We start from the raw sequence: 22,538 nt of genomic DNA on the forward strand, positions 1-22,538 counted from the left end.
ACCCGACGTGGTCATATCCATTCATGTTAATCTGCAACTCCAGCACGAATTGGATCCATCACGGTGCTTACGCGAGCAAAAATGTCTCATGGTGGACCATCCAGGGATCTACGTCAGCGGGAGCAAGGTGTGCACTTCACTCGGAAGAAGGAGGCGAGCACCGCCGGCCTGGACTCGGCCATCGCCGTGTCGAGCTCAGATCCGCGCGCACGGGGTCCCAGATCCGCGCGGCCTGGTCTGGCGCCTGACGGCCTCCCCGTACGGGCCCCGTAGCCGAGCGGCCTCCTCGCAGAATGCCTCCTCCGCGGGGCGCAGTGCTTGCTGTTGCTGGCCCTGGCGCGGGGCTGCAGCGACGCCGACAGGGGTGGCGCCGGACTGGCGCCGGGCGGTGCTCGGTCTGGTGCAGGGGATGAATATCGACCCCCCGATGGAGAGGTAAGGGATAAGGTTGCTGCCTTCCTGGTAACTTTGAGTGCAAAGGGTAAGTTGGTCATTTTACACGTTCGGTCCCCACCTATCAGTGCTCTCAAATTGTTAAATTCTAACGAAAGGTGGACCGAATGGTACACATGGCAAAAAACAGTTTGCGCGATGGTACACAATGCGAACGAACTTTTTAGTGGTATAAAGATAAACATCAATTTTTATAATGGCACACATATAAAAGACTCAAATAGATACGGCCGCTCGACATCAGCAATCGCGGCGGCCGTCGGTGATAATAGATCTTCAATGTCGGCAAGCCAAAGGTAGTCCTCTAATGCAGTTAGTTACCAATCGTGGCCCTAAAACTCTATTCTTGCCCTTAATTTGCTCAATGGTGGAAGCATAACATTTTTTTTACCGAAGTTAGCAGAGAAGGCCTCTACCTATTTTTTTAATATAAAAAAGAAGAAACAGAGATGTGTACAGGGTTACAAGGCCGCAGGCCCAAAGAAAAAGCAAGCTATTACAAAAGATTACTACTCAACCAAGAGCTAATCTTATCTTTCAATATTGGTTTGACTCTAAGAGAAACCAACTGCAACTGTCGCTTTAAACCAAAGCGCCATTGGTCCAAGGAACATACTCCATTATAAAAAATAATCCCATTTCTAACACACCAGATAGACCAACAAGATAGAATCAAAATCTCTCTGAAGATAACTGATCCAAAAACCTCCCGAGCAAGAATCACCATAGAGCAAAGGTCCAGATAAGTATCCCAACTGATTCCCAAGACATTCCAGCAGGTAGAACTGAATGGATACTCAAAAAAAAAAAGATGTTTAAAGCATTCCTCAACACCTTGATTGCAAAAAACACATGAATAGTAAACACATGAATGGTGGAAGCATAACATTGTTTGTTTTAGGCATGGATTAGACCTTTCTCTTCTTCGAGAATGTGTTTCTCTCAAAGTTGTTAGAGCAACTCCAAAAAAATATGTATACTATCACTAATACTTTGTATGGAGAGAAAAATAGAAAAAAGAACTCCAACAGGTCCCAAAACTTTCCCCAATCTACTCGGGACGTCAAGAATCAATTGGTGACCAGGTAAATATTAGCACTCCAGTTTCTTCCCCAGTCCGACGAACCCCGCCCTTCCCTCCCCGTTTCCCGCGCGCGCGAGCAGCAGGACCCTTCCCGCGCACGCAGGGGTGGCGTCGGTGGCGGTGGGTCAAAGGGCCACCAGCGGGGCGACGGACGCAGCATCGGAGGGTCGAGGGGCGCCAACAGGTCAAGAGGCACAGCACCGGTGGGTCGTGGGGCGGCAGCGGTGGCGGGTCAAGGCGCCGGCAGCGGCGGCGCAAGGGGTGGCACATGTAGGTGTTACCTGCTCCTGTCCGGCATGGGCAAGTAAGGCGGGGCGATGGGATGCTTCAAGGGCGCGTGCTGTCCGTCGGCGGGCAGCACCCTCAGTGGCCCGGCGGCGAGGACATCCCTCACTGGAACAGCGGCGACAGGAATTTGAAGAGGTCCAGCGGCGACGACCTCGATCTGCCCGGCAGTGGTGACATGCGAGGTGAGCTGCTAGGGAGAGGACAACCACGTCCTATGATTGCAGCCCTTGCCGGAGACGATTTGGACTCCCTATCGGCGGTGCCGTACCCATCCAGCGACAACCCCTCTGCTGCCTTCGAACAAGAGGCCAACCGCAACTCTTGAACTCAATTCCATGTGAGTACTGAGCTTCGAAATTTCAGAGTTACAATTTCAGAGTTTCATAGTTCACTGATATTGTGACATAAGAACCTACAGAATTATCAATACTTTTTCCTGACAGCAAAAGGGAAATAAACTTGACATAATCAGCTTGATAGTCTTTTGTCTACTACAATTTTCTCACTAACATAAATTAGTTCCATGAGCAAATATGTTTTCCCATGTTCGAGGTGACCAAGCTTGTGTCAATTAGCTTATGATTTCAGCTTTCGTAGCTTGTGTCCATTTTTTTGAAAGACTGAACAGTTCCGGCATATATTCCAACCAGAGTTCAAAATCGGAAAAAGTATATATCACCCCCTCACCTATGGGGGTTGGAGTACATAACCCCCCAAACTATGAAACGGTCTATATCACCCCTGAACTTTTCAAAACTGGTCAAATTACCCCCTAAAGTATTTTTGAAAAATCATAGTAAATCACAGAAAAATTATAAAATAGAAAATCCAGTTGTGTTAGACTCCAAATAAATAGATCTACACAGTGAACATATAATATAGTATGCTTTAATATATACTTTTCTTCGTAGCTGTAAAAAAAATATATTAAAGCATACGATATTATATATTCACTATATAGATCTACTCATTTGGAGTCCAACATAATTGAATTTTTTATTTTATAATTTTTCTGTGATTTATTATGATTTTTTCAAAACTGATTTAGGGGTAATTTGACTGATTTTGAAAAATTCAGGGGGTGATATAGACCGTTTCATATGTTGGAGGATTATGTAGTCCACCCCTCATAGATGAGGGGGTTATATAGACTTTTTCCTTCAAGATCTAACTAGCTTTCTCATGGAGTTACCTTCTTCAAAGTACTTCTAAGTCTAACTACTTTTCTCATGGTCTAATATTAATATATTTGAGAAAGGAAGACTGCTGAAGATACTTTTATAGCCCATGTTGGCACGGATTCCCTGCATGCCCACGCGAGGCAGATATAGTAATATAATCAATCTAGCATACAACATTTATTTGCAATAAATGAAGTATATTAAACGTAGTAAAATGATTTTTCCTGTCGTTGCAGGATCAATCAGATGTATTTGGGAACGTATCTAGTGCAAACCATAACCTTCGTGAAAACTCGTGCAAACTACGGCAAAAAATTCGTCTAAATTCACCAAAAAAATCACACATGTAGATGATATGATGATACACAACCTTGTAAAATATTTTGTCCAAACTCGACTTTGTCTGTGAAATATAAAAATAACAAATTTCTAACAAATCATTTGGACAGCTTTCTAGCTTGAAATTTGTTATTTTTATGTCTCACAAACGAAGTCGAGTTTGGACTAGATATTTTACAAAATTGTGTATCATCATATAATCTACATGTGTGATTTTTTTTGATAAATTTAGACAACTTTTTTGCCATAGTTTGCACGGGTTTTCACGAAATTGTGGTTTGCACCAGATACGTTCCCGATGTATTTATCCTTCATCTATTCTCCATTGTGCCTTTTTTCAGGTGAAATAAGGAAAGATACATGCTCTACTTTTTTTCATGTCGAGTATTTATTTATAGCTAGTAAGGTTGTTAACATTATGGAGAAAAAAAACCTGGTGGGCGGTGGGTAGGGATGGAAATGACAAGGAAATAGGAAAATGGATATCCGAGATATCTGTATCTGTTTCCATGCGTATCCGATCCGTTTTGCATCCTAGGGGTGGAAACTGGAAGGAAATAGGAAAATGAATATCCGAGATATCCGAATTCGTTTCCATGCGTATCCGATCCGTTTCGATCCTTAGCCGTGGGCACGATCGCGTACTTCTGGTGTGAAAAAGATGGTGAATGATGTTGATCGAATGCTCTTTAGAAAAAGAAAACAATAATAGCGTAGAAAAAATTCAGGGAGGAAGTTTTTCCATTGCTCTCAGCTCTATGCATTAAAAAAAGCAGAAAATGTTTTTTGAATTAAAAAATCAAGGAAATAAGTAAATAGTACAATGATAATCTTCATAGAAAAATTTCAACAGATTCTGAAGATGTTATTGCTCAAAAGCTATGAAGGCATATTGTGGCCACCCATTGTTCTGTTGGACTATCTCTCCACAAAGAGGATGATTTGGAGGCCAACAAAATTTAGCAAAACAGCCCACATGCATAGTGCTTGTGCACCGTTGACCTCGTACTTTAATCAATGGTTGAAATCACTTCAAGAGGAAGTTAAAAGCACAAGAAAATCCTAGCACACTTTCCCCAGATTTAGATGTCATTTTGAGAGTGAGGGACACAAGAAAACACAACACAACTTGAGTGAGGACAGAAAGGAGGAGGAGGCCTGCTTAAATTTTGTGGCTCTCAACCGACTAGTTTGGATTTGCAACAAACTTGGTGGGCTCATTCTAGTTTCAGCATAGAGCAGTTGAGAGGGGTATCATTAGTTCCAATGACTGCAGTTTCAGCATAGAGTAGTTTCAGTGGATGATCAGTTGGGTAGGTGAAACTAGTCTAATTGAGCTGAAACTTTTTCAATGGTTAATGGACTCGTTGCCTACCAAAATTTGTGCACATGCTTGTGGTTCATGAGATAAGAACTGATAACTGAAGGGGACATAATCTATGACATCTTTATTTGTCAGTTGGCATAACTCTTGTTAGATACTTGTGGCTGTGGTTTTTTATGCCATTTTTGCATCATGGTAAATGCCTTGCTACAAGTATAATCCTCAAAAAAGTTCTAGAGATATGTTATAATCATTTGTTGATTATAGAGGAAGCTTAGAATAGACCGGTTGATCCCGTGGGTTTTACTCCTCACCATGAGGAGGTTTCCGACTTAAATCTTTGTGCATATGATTGTTAATATTCCGTTGCAACTCTACTGGCATATGTTCTCCTTAATGATCATCACAATATGAGAGATTAATTGGTGCATTGCTACTGCCATTTATCCCACATGTTTTGCTTGATTTTTGTAATCCTCTATTTCTTCTGTCAACATGATAAGAGAAAATCCAAAGCAAAATTGAAAAAGAACTTTCGTAAAGTGTTGTTTAATCTAGAGCAATTGGCTAGCCAAAATGCAAAGTCGATAGACCCAGTGACCTGCGTTCTTTATAATTCTTTGATAAAATCTTATACCTTGTTATAGCTAATCTTAGCGGCCGATTCATGTAATTTAGTCTTGTTGTCTCAGACTGTCTCGATTAGGTCTGACCTTTGGGTGACATGAGTAGATTAGGCTTATTGGACGATTCGTTCTGATTATGGCTTGAGCTGTTGATCAACTATCTTAGCCGATCAGAGCTGTGAATTGAGAACGAGTTTTCTAATAATTAGATTCATCTGTGAATTAAATTTAATTTACTGCCCTGGCTGTTAGCGCTGTAAATTGAGAATGAGTTTTCTCATAATGATGATGGTAAATTGAGTTTCATAAGCTAGATGCGTCTCTTTATGATCGAACTTGCTCTTAGTTCAGGCTGCTACATGAGAATCGAATTTATAGCCGATGATCCCGCTTGGTGCGTCGGACTACATGGGCGGTACTGATCTTAATGAAACTATTTGGAAAACCAACCGATAAATTCCCTGTTAATTATAATCAAATTTCTATCCCTTGTCAATTGCGGGTTAAATTAACTGGCACGCTTCAAACCTGAAAGAGCATGACCTAGAAGAGCTCCCAGACCTTAGCATGTCGTGCTCCACAAGATTCATCGGGTCGAATTTTGCAACAACACTTGTTAATTAGGCTCATCATCAATGCAGTGTCAATTACAGTTGGTTTGGTCAAGAGATGTGAAAGTGACTTCACTTCCCAACCTAGCTGATTTTTTTAGATGAAAAGCTTTGTGCACAAGAAATTGTTTCTCTAGAAAAGAATTTAAAAACGATAAGACTTATTTCAATCTTCTCTACTGATATTCTCAAGGGGAAAAGGATGAACTTAAGATTCTACTCACAGCATGAATGCTATGAAAACAGCGAAAGGAATCAATGTGAAATAAGCCTCACTTGTCCCTTCCTTAATCCTCAATATAAACATATATTTCTCAAGTATCCTATATTGCTACAGCAGAACATATTGCAGATTTCGTGAGCATAAAACAATTTGTTCACACTGTCTGGGTGATCATCCTCTTGTACTACAGTCCATCAGGGTATGATGTTTCTTTTCAACTTGCCAGTTGGTACTCTGAATGAATCAAGATTCTTGGCTAAAGAAATTGGATTAACCTTTTTTTTTGTAAAGACAATAGTTCTAAATTCACCAATTCAGTGGTGGATTGGCAACAGCATTAACAACAATTAATGAGAGACAAATCATAACAACATGATGCTTCTTAATAAGTTCACAATCTAATCAGATGTTCATGTCAATTTCAGGGAAGCAATAACTCAAGAAGGCCATAAGATAAAATGAATCGAAAAAAGTTACAAGATACAACATTTGAATGTTAACCAATGATGGGTCATACTGTGGAGCCAGTTCAATATTAAGGCAAATCTATAGCTGCTTATGATCTTGAGTTCGCTGATCCTGACGTTCACCTTGCCATGCCCAAACAATATCTTTGAGGGCTGGTTTCATGTCCTGCTTAAACAAATTTTCGTATTCTAGTGTATCCCCATTGTTCTTTTTTATCTCTACCAGATGGAATGAAGGTGTAACTTCAAAGATCTCTGCATCAATAGACAAGACACCTTTCCTTCCTTCACTTTCACCTTCCATTTTTAGCACACCACCTTCTTTCTTCTTTACAGTAAGCTTTGAACATGTGGCAACATCCTCTAGTTTTGATATAATAGTTGAAGCTGATTGGCTAGATGTGAACCTTGCCTCTTTTCTATTCTCAGTCTCCTCAAATAAGCCAGAAAGATTGAAGCCTTCTGAAAGGGAAATAATATCAAAAGCATTAAGGTTGGTGACTTTTGCTGAACCATGTTTCTCATCAACCACTTTATTGTTCTCGCTACTGCTACCTGTGGATGAGAAAACCACATTAACATCAGTTAGAGCTGAAACTTTCCCCTTCATCTCAATATTCTTTCGGATTAGCTTGCTGTCAAGGCCCTTTTTGAACCAAAAGCATTCCACTATTTTTGTAATTGGCATTCTAGTCCTAGGGTTTGGATCAAGAATTCTCGACACTAGCTTTCGTACATCTGATGGAAACCAAGGTGGACACTTGAAATCTGCTTTCCCAATTTTTCTGTACATCTCCATCAAATTTGAATCTTGGAATGGTAGATAACCAGCCATAAGAACAAATAGGATCACCCCACAGGACCATGTGTCAACCTTTGCACCATCATATCCTTTTCGGCTAATGACCTCAGGTGCCACATATGCTGGAGTACCGCAAGTTGTGTGTAGAAGACCATCTTGGCGCCTTGACTCAGCAAGTGCACTCAATCCAAAATCTGAAATTTTCAGGTTCCCATTCTCATCAACTAGTAGGTTTTCTGGCTTCAGATCACGATGATACACCCCCCTACTGTGGCAAAAGTCAACTGCACTAACCAACTGTTGGAAATACCTCCTTGCAGCATCTTCTCGTAACTTACCTTTAGCAATTTTGTTAAATAATTCACCACCCTTGACATATTCAAGAATAAAATATATTTTTGTTTTAGTAGCCATGACCTCATAAAGTTGTACAATATTTGGGTGCCTCACCAATTTCATCACTGATATCTCCCTTTTGATCTGCTCCATTAGGCCAACTTTGAAAATTTTATCTTTATCAATCACCTTGATAGCAACACTTTGTGACGTCACTATGTTCCTAGCATGATATACCTTGGCAAAAGTTCCCTGCCCCAATAATTTGCCAATCTCATACTTTTGCATCAAAATATTTCCATTCTTCTCTGCTTCCATCATAAACAAATCTAGCAAATGATGCTTATTATCTTTATATTAACTGTAGCGAGTTGGTAAAAGAAAAAACTTCAACCGTCTTCAGAAATTATACGATCTACCATAGCGATATTTCTGACATTAGTGGCATTGCAGTTACTTTCTGATATGCACCTAATGTGCACTTCAAATCCTTGCTCATGAAGAACCAGTGATTTTAAATGAGTTGGAGAAATGCCCTCCTCTTCACAACAGAAATCTTTAGCATGCAAATACATCTTTCTGCATTCCTTAGAATGGCTTTACAATGCAATTTGCAGCGCTGCCAATACATAAAAGAAGCATAGTTATATTTTGGAGTCAGAAAAATAAATTGATTATTATCCAAAATTAATATCAAAAGTTGCAGTAAGCAAGTCATGGAAAAAACAAAAAAGAAAATAAACCTGAATTTTGATCTTGGCCGAAGTGTGACTCAACAACCATGTGGATGGAATCTACTCATGTATGCATAATTGCATTTAGATACATTACCTTGCCCAGCACAAAATGTGAACAAGTGCACCTAATAACTTACTCCATCTGATCCAAATTATAATTTGTTTGACTTTTTTTACACTAAGTTTGACCACTCGTCTTATTCAAAAATTTATAATACTACACCACTCATGTATGGGTTATGGTTGTTGCATGAAGCTTAAATTCGGCCAAACTGAATCTATGTTTTCTTTCATAACAAAAACTTGGAATTTAAAGAAAATAATACAAGAGTAAAAACTAATATAAATTTACAATAAAATAAAAAAACCATGATGTATGAAAATATTATTCTGACTGGATAAATGTATCATCACCTCATTGTTCATGTACACATGATTAATATTAATATGAAGTTATCACACAAATATTAATTGGATGGATTATGATGGGCCATTTTATCTAGAATTTGGTCCATCAAACCAAAGATCCCATGAAGGAACAGGGGAGACAATATATCACTCGAAGGCAGTGATAATCTGCCCTATGGGTTCATATGCAAGTTTCTCTCGTGGTATAACACAATTAGTTACACGGCTAAATTTAAGAGTCTGTAAAAAGGCATTTCTTATTATTCTGTAGATATAGATACATTACAGGTTTCCAAATTTGAAATAGGCTATTAGCAATTCTGTGAAATCTACAGATACTTCTTATGGTAGTTCCTCTGCCAACAGCTCTACAATAGCAGTCAAATGACACCCTGGACAAGAGATTTATGATATTTCTAACAAAGAACCTTTTTTGGTGTGTGTGTGTTGGGGGGGGGGGGGGGGGGGGAGGGGACTGGGGGCCTTGGGGGAGGGGGGGCTACCTAGTGTTGTAATGTAAAGAGACAAAATATTGACATGGGGAAAGCTCCTTGATTAGGTACGGGTACCACTTTTATTCCTAAAATAACTTAATAAGCCATTTCAGTAAAAGGTTAACTCAATTCAGGAAGCAGAAGTGTCTACTGCAATCGTGGAATTAATATTGGTTGAATCCTTATGCAACCAGAAAGAATACTACCTCTGCAAATCAGAGACAAAAGAAAAATTTGTCGCATATGTCCTAAAATGATACAAGAAAGTAGAAGGCTATTCTGCTTCACTGGAAAAATAGTGGAAATACCTGCCGAGTCAATTAAAAGATTGATCTATTCCTCTGGCTTAAGCCACTGAAAATTTCCTATTCTTCAGCCAACCATTCCACACCATATGACACTAGCCATTCTAATACAGCACCTAGGTATCCTCATATCTTTTACAGCCCCGAACCCAGCCTGTCGCTGACATAGCATCAGCCACCATCTCCTACAACTTGTTTTCCTCCATCTAGGCCGCTAGCTTTCATGAGACTAATCAACATCATGTCCGAAATTAGAAATTTCATCATAAGAAAGCAACAACAGTATCACTATCTCTCTCAATAATACCAGTACAGTTTACTCCAGCAATCACTCTGTTAATCAGGCTACAGTCTAGTGTACCAGCCAGGAGAACTTATCACTGATTAGCAGTTTATGATGATTTCGCCCACTGCAATTTTTCTTTCTTTACTTTCAGAAATGCAGCAAATGATGATAAAAGGCGTGGCCAAGGAAATATAATGCTCATTGTATGAATTTAGAAGCGAACTAGTTTCATCCCTGGCTCTGAAGCAGAGAAAGAACAAAAGTTGGTAAACACAATTCCAAAAGCATTTATGCGTTCCCGCACAATTGTGTCAATAGTAACAATTGGGAAATGATTATTTTAGTTTTATTCATGCAAACGAACTCTGACAATATAAACATAAATGCAGATGTATCCACATCGATAACAAACCAAAACACTGACGAAACTAATTTAACGGAAAAAAAACAGCTGTTAGTACGCCCCACGCAGCAAATAGATCAGCAACAAAATAGGTTCTCTCACGAACAGTAGCATCTGAATTTGAGGGGTCGCAACAACGAAAAAGAAATAAAATCTATAGGATGAGACTAATAAGACATGCAGGCGATTGGTTTCCCTTACCCACAAAATGAATGGATCCGCCACAAGTCCTGACGGATCTGCACTCCACGGCGGCGGCGGCGAAGGGGCCCGGAACGAGCACAACGAGGATGCCTACGGGGAACAGAGGCGAGGCGCGATTGCAGTGGGAGGATGTCCGGATCTAAATGGCGCGGCGTGTTCGGCGCGGACGGAGATGGAGAGAGCCTGCGAGCGGATGGAGTTCTGCGGAGCGAACGAAATTAGCCGGGCTCCGACTGGGCAGGTGAGCGGCGAGCCGGATGCGCAACGTGGCTTCACTGGCGCAATCCTCTAGAACAGCAATGCAGCGGCGGAGCAGTGAATCACGGGAAGGAATGGGGCGGACAATTCTCAGTTCTTGGTGGTGGAGGAGGAACACGGCAGGGGACTCCGGAAACGGAAAGGCGGGGCGGCCTACAGAGGAGAGGTGGGTGGGCGTGCCGGCGAGGGCACTGTTTTTATGGTGGTCCGGCGCGCATTCGCTGGCCAACCTCAATTATGGTTGGGGTTATGGGGTACCATTTGGTTGTTCTAGCTTTGATTTCATTTTTTTACTCTCTCGCGCTCTCTGAAGTCTGCTTTGGTTGGGGTTATGACCAACCTCAAGATGGAAATAATACAGACTGTAAGTAAGGCAGTCAAATGCAAAAGAGATGCTCAAAGTTTTACTCTCTCTTGCTCTCTGATGTCTGCTTCCTGCAATGAACACAAGATCAGGCTGATTATAGCTACTTCGTTCCAATATTTATTTCAATTTGTGAACTGGTTGTAGAACACTCCACTCTTGTTCAATTCTCTAATATGTTCACGTATACAACTAATTAGTATTTTCATCTTGTATCATTTTAGAACATATGCCACATTTGTACATTTGGATGGATTATATGAAGTTATCACACAAATATTAATTGGATGGATTATGATGGGCCATTTTATCTAGAATTTGGTCCATCAAACTAAAGGTCCCATGAAGGAACAGGGGAGACAGTATATCACTAGAAGGCAGTGATAATCTGCCCTACGGGTTCACATGCAAGTTTCTCTCGTGGTATAACACAATTAGTTACGTGGCTAAATTTAAGAGTCTGTAAAAAGGCATTTCTTATTAGTCTGTAGATACAGATACATTACAGGTTTCCAAATTTGAAATAGTCTATCAGCAGTTCTGTGAAATCTACAGATACTTCTAATGGTAGTTCCTCTGGCAACAACTCTACAATAGCAGTCAAATGACACCCTAGACCAGGGTTAATAATCCCGACTGGTCCGGTAAACCGGAAACCGGTGGAAACTGGTTGAATTCAAATCCAAATTCAAAATCGCATGTGTAATCGGTTTGGACCGGTATACCGGCCGGTTTTGACCGGTTTGAATTCAAATCCAAATTCAAAATCGCATGTGTAACCGGTTTGGAATGGTATACCGGCCGGTTTGACCAGTTTACTAGCCGGTTTGACCGGTTTTACCAAGTGGGCCTTAATGGGCCGTCTTATTTTTTCCTTTTCTTTTTTGGTTTAATTTTAAATGCCCGAAAAGTATGTTAAACGAACGAATTTTTGAGAAAATTTGACACCATTAGATTTGTCGCACCTTGAAGTATTTTTATGAATTTTTTGGAATTTTTCATTTTTTTGAATTCAAATTTGAATTTTGAATTTGGGCCCGGTTTGGTACCGGCCCAAACCGGAACCGGGCCGGACCGATTTGACCGGTAACCGGTCAAACCGGACCGGTTCCCACTGGTTTTGTGCCCTGGACAAGAGATTTATGATATTTGTAAAAAAGAACTTTTTTTGGTGTGTGTGTGGGGGGGGGGGGGGCGGCTACCTAGTGTTGTAATGTAAGAGAGAAAATATTGACATGGGGAAAGCTCGTTGATTAGGTATGGCCAGCACATCTGTTCCTAAAATAACTTAATAAGCCATTTCAGTAAAAGGTTAACTCAATTCTGGAAGCAGAAGTGTATACTGCAATCGTGGAATTAATATTGGTTGAATCCTTATGCAAACAGAAAGAATACTACCTCTGCAAATCAGAGACAAAAGAAAAATCTGTCGCATATGTCCTAAAATGATACAAGTAGAAGGCTATTCTGCTTCACTGGAAAAATAGTGGAAATACCTGCCGTGTCAATTAAAAGGTTGATCTATTCCTCTAGCTTAAGCCACTGAAAATTTCCTATTCTTCAGCCAACCATCTAACACCATATGACATTCTAATACATGGCCTCGGTATCCTATACAGCCCCGAACCCACCCTGTCGGTGACATAGCATCAGCCACCATCTCCTACAACCGTACCTGTTTTCCTCCATCTACGCCGCTAGCTTTCACGAGACTAATCAACATCATGTCCAAAATTAGAAATTTCGTCACAAGAAAGTAACAAAAGTACCAGTATCTCTCTCTCAATAATACCAGTACAGTTTAGTCCAGCAATCGCACTCTTAACCAGGCTATAGTCTACTGTACAGTCAGGTGAACTTATCACCGATCTGCAGTTTATGATGATTTCCCCGGGGCCAAGCTTAAGTATGAAGTAGTGGGTGTCTATGCACTCATGGAAAAAAACAAAAAGTACTTATTACAATCAATTTTCACCACTTATGCACCCTCCAAATTTGAAACCATGCATCCAGAAACAAACTCATCAGAGCAACATAGTGCTAATAGTGCACAAGCTCGTGTTTGCTCTAGCTTTGCCCGTGCTGCAATAATGTTTCTTTCTTTACTTTTAGAAATTCAGCCGATGCTGATAAAAGGCGTGCCCAAAGAAATATAATCCTCATGGTTCGAATTCACAGGCGAACTAGTTCGTCCCTAGCTCTGAAGTAGAGAAAGAACAAAAGTATGTACACACAATTCCAAAAGCATATATGTGCTCCCGCGCAATTGTTTCAAGGTAATGACTTCATTACGGCCGGCCGTGCGTTTGGGCTACTGCACAGCAAGCTAAATTTAACCTCCACCATAACTTAAAAAAGTTTTAGTTTTTAAACCATTCATCATTGTATCTCTTTCGAAAAGACCTTCAAAACAAGATGCCACCTGTATATGTTTTGATAATATATTTCAAAGACATGTAAATTGTTTTATGTATAATAAAAAACACCAAAATAAATTAGTTAAAATGATCAACTGATATGCTAAAGTTGCCTATTATTGATCATGCAATAAACATTCACCTACCTAACAAATTTGTTTACCCTTATTCACTAATGACACCAAATATTCTATCTTCACAACATATATAACCACCAATATCGACTTAATTGAACTCATGCATGCGAAGCAACATTCTGTAAGTCCATAAGCAATTTTTGCAAATATCATAAGCAAATTAGAATATACTAAAAAATATTTTCATTCAAAATATATCAATTAAAATATAATGATAAAAGATCTTGTTTTAAAACTTTTATCAAAACAAACACAATTGTGTAATTAGATTAATTTTGATACTCGATTTTGAAATTACTCCCTCTGTCCTGAAATGTAAGGCATTCTAACATTTTTGGAGAGTCAAAGTTTTTCAAGTTTGACCAAACTTTTAGAGGGAATCATAAAAAAATTATGACACAAAACATATATATTATAAAAATATATTTAATGGAGAATCTAATGGTACATATTTGATATCATAAATGTTATTATTTTATTGTATAAATTTGGTCAAATTTAAAAAAACTTTAACTCTCCAAGAATGCTAGAATGCCTTACATTTCAGGACGGAGGGAGTATAATCTTATTTTAAAATTACGTGCATATATACGCTTACATCATCTATCTTATTTCTTTCTCTCCTTGCCCCCTCACATACATGCACACACCCACTGTATGTACCCACCCACCCCTCACATGCATGCACACACCCGGTGCATGCACATTCATGTCCTTGTTTCAATAGAAGCAAATGAGAACCGATTATTTCAGTTCTATTCTTGCAAATGAACTCTCAATAGAAGCATAAATGTAGATGTGTCCACATCGATAACAAACCAAAACTGTGACGAAACTAATTTATTGGAAAAAAGCAGCTATTAGACGCCACACGCAAGAAATAGGTCCTCTCACAATTAGCAGCATCTAAATTTGAGGGGTCGCAATAACAAAAAAAGAAATAAAATCTATAGGATGAGACTAACAAGACATGTAGGCGTTGATTTCCCTTACCAACAAAATGAATGGATCCGCGAAGTCCTGACGGATCTGCACTCCACAGCGATGGCGACGAAGGGGGACCGGAACGAGCACAAGACGAGAATGTGCCTACGGGGAACAGAGGCGAAGCGCGTTGCAGTGGGTGGATGCCCGGATCTAAATGGCGCGGCGTGTTCGGCGCGGACGGAGATGGAGAGTGCCTTGCGGAGCGAACGAAATAAGCTGGGCTCGGACTGTGCGGGTGAGCAGCGAGCCGGATGGGCAACGTGGCTTCGGTTATTACAAAAACGATTTGTAGTAGTGGAGTGTATTTTTCAGAGGCGGTTCAAAATATAATTGATTGTTGTTATAAATTGAGTATTTTATTGTAGCAACCAATCTTAATCTTTATATACATTGAAATATATTTGATATATTTTTTCTGTATCTATAGTTTACAACAACCATAGGATAGAAGTTTGACTTTTTCAATTTGTTCCGCTTCATTTAAAGATTTAAATTAATTTTTAGAATTAAATGAAAAAATTAGGGGCGAGGATGGCGCTACCTGCCCCTGTAATGGATTTGGACGTGCGGGTCATGGCTATAACCACTCCTACAAATTAATTTTAGAAATAATATAAATTAATAGCATATCCCATAGGCTCACGAGCAACTATGTAGTGTTATGAAAAAGAAGGCACACACGGACCTTGAGGTAAGCAGTTCAAATTCTAATTTATACAAGCGTGCATATTTAATAAAAAAACTGTGTAGCCAACCTCTCAGCTTACTCGTATAGTGTTAGAGGAAGGTTAATAATTTAGCCTGCTACTGGCTGTAAGGATTCTAGTAGCCTACCTCTCAGCCTACTCATATAGTGGTTTAGTCCTTCATCATTAGTACATGGCGCGCATGTCTCTCTCACAAGTTTTTTTTGGTTACTGTGTTGAAGCGGGATGTAAACTTACACCCCGCTTCTCCTCTCTCTCCTCTCTTCTCTCCTCCACCTCAGCATTTAGCCTGCTTACAGCCTGTTATAATACTTGCTCTTATGAAAAGGAAGGCACACGCGAATTTTGAGGTAATCAGTTCAAATTATAATTTACTCATGTGTGCATATTTCGTCAAAAAATTGTACCTCAATAGTAGTTAGTAGGTGGGTTTGTGGTAGTGTTGTCGGTCGAAACCCACCGGCGAGCAGCGACAGGCAACACGAAGAGCCAGGAGGTTGCCGGGGCGCTGGCAGACACTGCTCCCTCGTCGACGGCCCGCAATTCCAGCACACGCCGTGGCTCGTTAGGACGCAGGGCGTGCCACCTGACCTATACCCGATCAGGAAGGTGCGAACGTGCTTGCAATGGTTTGCCTGCATACACAAACACGTGGAAACATAAGTCCGAGCCGTGGTCGGCTCCCCGGGACGACTCTTGCATCGGCTTTAAAGAGCCGATCGAGTCCCGGTGTCAAATTGGATCTGCATCTATCCGGATATCGATAAATAAAGCAAATGAGTGTAAAGCTGCTTCAATTAAATCTAATCAATCTAATCCATGACGGTAAAAGCTTCACTGCTAGATCGGAACATCCTACACGTGATTGGGCCTAATAAACGTAACAGATAACTAAACCATAACCAAAACAGAGACCTAAGAACTAGCAAGAGCCGATTCCCGGATCAATTCCCTGTTAAGACTAGAGCAGAGCATCTAACACGCCACCGGATCATCCAACCCGTTTGCAAGGCCTAACCTAGCAGATATTACGCCAACTCTTAAGAATAAGAGCAAACCATAACAGATTAGATCTACCAGACATAAAAGAAGTAGGGTGTTGCCTTTACGCAGCTAACTCTACGCAACAAGAGCTAGCATAAGATGATGACATGATCGCATAAAGACAACATGATGTTCGTAGATGATAAGCAACAAAGCACAACAGATCTACTAAAAGCCATGCTACGAACATCGAGATAACTAGCACTACTCGCCATCAAAAATGCTTCAGTACGAGTAATACCAAGGTAAAGGTAAGAACAACGCTGCCCTGATCGCGAGAAGCGATCAGGGCAGCATGACACTTATTTGGATGAAACCCTAAGATTAGGGATGGCGATGCGCCGAGAGTTGTTGTTTGTGAGGCATGATGACGTTCTTCCTTTACAAATGTCATAGGGTACATATTTATAGTCTGGAGACTTCTTGCCGTGCAAGGCAACCTCTAAACTCTTTCCTAAACGAAGACTAGAGATAGATTACAACTCAATAAAGACTCGAAGATTAGATAACATAATCTGGACTCTTCCCTCCACCGGTCCAGATCTTCATGAAGCTTCCAAATATCAGCCGAAACATGCCGTATAATTGTGGCAGATTTTGGTCGTCCTATTGTTTCGGCAGTTTCCGTCAACTCCGAGCGAATCTGGACGTGATTCTAGTTGTATTGGAAAGCTTATCTACTTAGCTTTCCATGCATATATAGAACGTCCAAAACGGAGTCCATATGTGGCCTGGGCGTCCATTTTTGTGCGGCCTCTTCCTGCAGTCCGAACCAGCCTCGCGAAATAGACTGGGCTTCATCATGGATTAGGCCCGTGACCCCGTCTCAGCTTGACCCTTGAGTGCCCAATTATCATTGTATTTGGCCAAACTTATGATATATGCCTGGCTAAATGGACTCCTTTACCGTGGGCTTCTTCTGATATTTGGCATACCAATCCTGATCAAATTCTGGCGATAACAGGTAGTAGCCGATAGCTAGGATATTTTTTTCTTTTTTCTTTTTCTATTTTCAAGTTTTTTTTATTTTTTTATTTCTGTCAAATGATTTGAAAGGGTAGGTCAACTCGTGAACCACTCCTACAAATGCATTTGTAGTGACAAGCACTTTATCCACCCCTACAAATTGAATTGTAATTGTAAGAACTAGAAGCGAATATCACACCCCCTCCTTAAAAAAACAATTATACCTACATCTAAATATATTTTTTTAATAGTATTCACTGCCGCAATCCTCTGGAACAATAATGCAGCAGCGGAGCAGTGAATCACGGGAAGGAATACGGCGGATAATTCTCAGTTGTTGGTGGTGGAGGAGGAGGGAACAGGGAACTACGGGAGGGTGGGGCCGGCCTAAACAGAGGAGAGGTGGGTGGGCGTGCCGGCGAGAGCACTGTTCTTATGGTGGTCCGGCGTGCATTCGCTGGCCAACCTGTGCACGAGCCAACTCAATTATGGTTGGGGTGGTGGGGGTACCATTTGGTTGTTCTATATTTTTTATTTTATTTTTTTGTTCTCAGCCCCTAAACTACTCGAGATGGAAATAATACAGAGTGTAAGTAAGCTGTCAAATGCAGGAGAGATGCTCAACATTTTACACTCTCGCTCTCTGAAGTATCTATAATCAGGTTGAATATAGACACTTCGTTCCAATATTTATTTTGTCATTTGAGGATGTAATGCAGGAATGCAGTCCATGCATGGATGCATGCAGGTTTAGTAGTTTAGTACTAAAACTACTAAAACAATGGAGCCCATGCATAGATGCATGCAGGCATGCAGTGTTATTGGAAAATGGTGCATCGGAAAACTGAAGTATTAATGCTACGAATTATTTTTTTATACCGAAAAAGCCACACCTAAGGTCAATTTTAATGGGAGTACCATAGGATTGACATAATTATTAAATTTACTAATATGATAGAGTTATTATGAAAGAAAAGAGTTTCATGGGATGTGAGAGGAGTGTCATCACCATGACACTCCTCCGGATCGATTATATAGTTTAGGGTTTTGATAAACGTGTGATGACACTTCCACTAAGACTAGCCTAACAATTCGGCGGTTTTGCAAAATTGAAATAAGCCCTAGAAAAGGGTCCGGAGGAAGGTTATTCCTAGTGCAGAATTTCATTGCACGATTTCATAGAGTGACATTCATTTTAATACATTTGTGACGCAATGTTTGATTTTATGAATTCATAGACTAGCCATAAAATTTAATTGTGAGGCATGTGACTAGATGGAATTGCATGAAATGATACTCTATAGCTGCCAATGCAAGTTTCAACAAGTTTCATTGTCTTGGCAACAGTGTGTACTACACAGTTTCATCCTCGTGAAACTCCTTTCCTATCTTTCTTCATAATTACATTGCCATGTCATCACAAATGCTAATGTGTCACTGTATTTAACATTTAACATGCATGAAACCTCTATAAAACTTGCACTGGGATAAACCTTAGGGATTTAAGGTTCTTGCTTTTTTTCTTTCTAGTTTGATGTGTTAGAATGGCTCCCAAGAAGTATTTATTGTTGATGATGAGAAAAGAGAAAAGAAAAAGAAATGAATTGCAAAAGGGTGCTATACTTAATTTCTTTTCAGTTTCAAGGAACGATGTCCATGATCCTGTCGAGGCATGCACAATAATTGAGGCAAAGGATTGATCATGAATTAAAGCAAAAGCTGATCAATAAATGTACAAATGTGTTTTTTTTCTGGAAACACTACTAGACAAAGAGCTATTAGTTGGTAGCACTATATTTGGGGGTGGATGGATGGGTTGGGGATTAGTTTAAAAGAAAATGATATCATTTCCAATCATAATTGTTTTGTAGGTGAATTGTTAAGAAAGCCAACGTGTAGGCAAGAGATTCTATGTTCAAATTTCGTGAAAAAATTGTGGGCCTCTTCCCAGATTTGAAATACGTTTTGGACATATTAGGCTTGTAGAACCAGTATTAATGGGCCTTTTCACCCGGTAATAATTGCTCCTTTTTCTAATAGTGAAAAGACATTCCATATTGTTCTCTGCACTTTTGTGAAGTACCTAAGCATTATTGTTAATGATGTCGTTAGAGTTTGGTATTTATTACTAGTTACATTTTGCTGTCATTTTATCTTTTTCATTTGTGGCACCTACATTGTTCATAAAAAATACTAAAGAACAACTGCTGCAAATTAAAGGTCTGTTTGGATCAAGTGACCAGAAGTAAAGTGACTCCCCTGTTTGGATTAAGTGACAAAAAGGGACTAATTAAAGTTCCAAATAAAGTAACTAAAAGTGACTAAAATGAAGGGCAGGCCCGCTTAAGTCCTCCTTTAGCTCCTTTTAGCTACTATTTGGAGGCTAACGGGACCAAAACAATTTTATTCACTTTGTTTGAAAGTTTAGTCCCCAAAGTATAAGAGGTGGAATCCAAACAGGGCCTTAGTAGTGCTAGTGGCAAGTGACACTACTTGGCCTCATATTGCAAATGAAAAAAAAACTTAATAGCCCACATTAGAACACGTCTTGGACATCCACAATGTGGTTCAAAAGTAGTCTATAGGGGCTAAAATTTTCGAATCAACCTACCTGAACAAATTGGTTCATATTGGTCTATAAAAAAGCTGCCCATAAGCTTATGGACTACCCCATAAGACATAAATAGCAATTTCCTTCTTCTCTGATATCCATCTCTCTCCTTTCCCCTCTCTTTCCAGGTCTCCTTTTCCCTTCATTGAATCCCAAAAATGATCTAGAAAGAGGGACGACGGGGGCTATGCCTATGCTAGAGCACGGGCAACACCAATACATATAGACCAAGTAATTTTTAACGGTGGACTCTATGACAGTAGGCTGCTATACTTACTGAAAACATCACAATAGATCATTTTTGGGATTCTAATTTGGTGTCCCGCATTTCTAAGCAGTCAGCCACTGATGGTGTAAAATGATTTCGTTACCGTTGGGCTGGTGGTTCCACGAGCAAGAGCTAACGAGATATTGTTCAAAAACAAGAGCTCTGTATCTCATCATATTCCCTGAGCAACTCCAACAGTCTAGCTAAATTGATTTGACTAGATAAATTTGGAGTTTCCACCCATCGAACAGACTAACGTTTTTCCTCTCCTCACTGTCCCACTCGGTATCTTCCCCCTCCGCTATCTAATTTCACCAAACACCCTTGATGGGGGTAAAAGTAACGAGTACCCCCTAATCGCCTGTCAACGCCAGAACACCAGAATGGTTAGACTAGCACAGCCAAACGAGGGGTTGACCCGAGTCAACCCCGGCCCATCTAGAGTGGCCCAAAACAAGTCGAGACGGCCTGTCGGTGGCAATCTCCGCCTCGTCCGACTCTTGAGAGAGAGTGCCTCTCTCAAGCCGACCCCTGCGAGAGAGGCTTCTGCCTCGTCCGAGCCCCGAGGGAGAGCTCCGCCTCGCCCGACCCCCGCAGGGCAGGGAGGATTGCGTCGCCACGTGGCGGCCCATCAATTCCATGGTACGGAGACCACCACCAGTCAAAGCAGGGCACACGTGGGTAGACGTGACCGACCGCCCATGCCTCGGTACGAGCCGGAGCAGCTGCGACAGGACCTGGATGTGACAATGCCTCAACGATGGGACGGTGCACAACCGCTCCCCCAGAAGTCAGCCCCAAGAACGGGAAGACTGTTCGGATGGATGTGAAGACCAGACAGCCATCCCCTACTGACCCCCGCATCACCAGCTGTATGTCTGCTGACACCAGCACTGTCGACAGGGTGTCATCTACAGTGCGCCAGCCGATTTCCCGTCCATCATGACTGCTACAGGACGGGGAATGGGGAAGGATGATTGCCATCGCCATCAGCAAGGACCGAGGACCCCACCTTGATTGACGGATGAGGAAAGGGGGTCATATCACGTCTGACCCCCACGGCTTCCTCCTTTTTACCTTTCCACCATTTTTGTATCCGACCCCCCACTTTCCCTGAGACTATAAAGGGGGACAGGGGTACCCCTGCTGCAAACTTGAGTGCAAGAGCTCGAACTGGACGCAGGGACATTCCGCCCGAACCAGTATAAACCATTGTGCTGAATCCTTGTATTATCATCTGAAGTAGTGACGCGCACACAAATTTACTAGCCGGTGATACGTAACACCGACAACCCTCTCCTCACCATCTTCCTCCTCCCCCACACACCTATTCCTGTGTAGAATTATATCCGCCCGCTAGTGTCATCTCCTGTGCGGTCTCCTTCCCCTGCCGCACCCCCGCCCTCTCCAGCCTATACGCACCGGTGCCGCCGCTTCGTGCCGTGCCTGCCCCCTCGCGATGCACCCGACCGCTGTCGCCGGCACCACCCCCTGGGCCCGCTCGAGCCCACCCATGCCAGCGCCGCCCCTAGCTCTGTTCCAGCCCGATCGCGTCAACGCCACACCCTCGCGACGCTCTCGCCTGCATCGCGCTCTCACGTTGGCCGCTCATGTTGCCATGTACCAGCTGTCGTGCCTAGCTACAGGCTGCTCCCACCCCCTCGCGCAGGCGCCACTCCTACCCCCTCCGAATGTACAGGTAGTCATGCCTCTGCCATGGCACACAAGCCCGCAATCTCGGTGTGGAGGACAGCTCCTTGGCGGCAAGCCCTAGTTCGCGTTGCTGCTGTGGTCACGTCCTGGCCTGTTACCTTCCCTCGTTGTGGAGGGTGATGGGAAGGTTTAGCCCCTAATCAATCATGGTGGTCATCGACGGCTTCAACAACCACAACACCTTCTTCGTGGTGGGGGGTGGTGCTCATGTGGCTCGTGATGATCCCACCGGTGGAGGAGTCAATATTCAAGAAGTACAAGCCTGTTAGCGCCATCGACAGGTTCCGCAAGCTCCGCGATGTGCCGAAAGATGAGCTCACTACTAGAAAAGAGGACATCGATCCACCTCAAAAGTACCAGGACCAAGATGACCTTGTACTAATTCTACTACTAGTACCGGGTTAGCTTTGTTCTGGTACTTTTTAGGCGCATGAAAATATCCAGGGATCCTTTAGTACCGGGTGGTAACACCACCCAGTACCAAAGGCTAGACAT

General features: G+C 41.6%; 1 protein-coding gene across 2 annotated transcripts; it reads right to left on the reverse strand.

Moving 5' to 3' along the window:
• Positions 1-6,476: 6,476 nt before the first annotated feature.
• On the reverse strand, positions 6,477-14,761 carry LOC120665895 (CBL-interacting protein kinase 18). 2 transcript variants are annotated; one of them, XM_039945614.1, is made up of 2 exons: positions 14,741-14,761; positions 6,477-8,353 (listed from the first exon to the last, which is right to left on the reverse strand). In XM_039945614.1, exon 2 carries the CDS (start codon positions 8,053-8,055, stop codon positions 6,676-6,678), a length of 1,380 nt encoding a protein of 459 aa, XP_039801548.1. In that variant the 5' UTR covers positions 8,056-8,353; positions 14,741-14,761; the 3' UTR covers positions 6,477-6,675. The 2 variants fall into 2 exon arrangements, with proteins under 2 accessions (XP_039801548.1, XP_039801547.1); XM_039945613.1 differs by lacking the exon at positions 14,741-14,761 and adding an exon at positions 10,569-11,014.
• Between the last annotated feature and the right edge of the window lie 7,777 nt (positions 14,762-22,538).

The sequence above is a fragment of the Panicum virgatum genome, chromosome 3N (genome assembly GCF_016808335.1).
Source record: "Panicum virgatum strain AP13 chromosome 3N, P.virgatum_v5, whole genome shotgun sequence".
In the NCBI taxonomy this organism is placed as follows: Eukaryota; Viridiplantae; Streptophyta; class Magnoliopsida; order Poales; family Poaceae; genus Panicum; species Panicum virgatum.

What these genes read in the sequence shown, in the direction of transcription:
- LOC120665895 (XM_039945614.1), bottom strand. Translation starts at nt 8,055, where the DNA reads ATGATGGAAGCAGAGAAGAATGGAAATATTTTGATGCAAAAGTATGAG.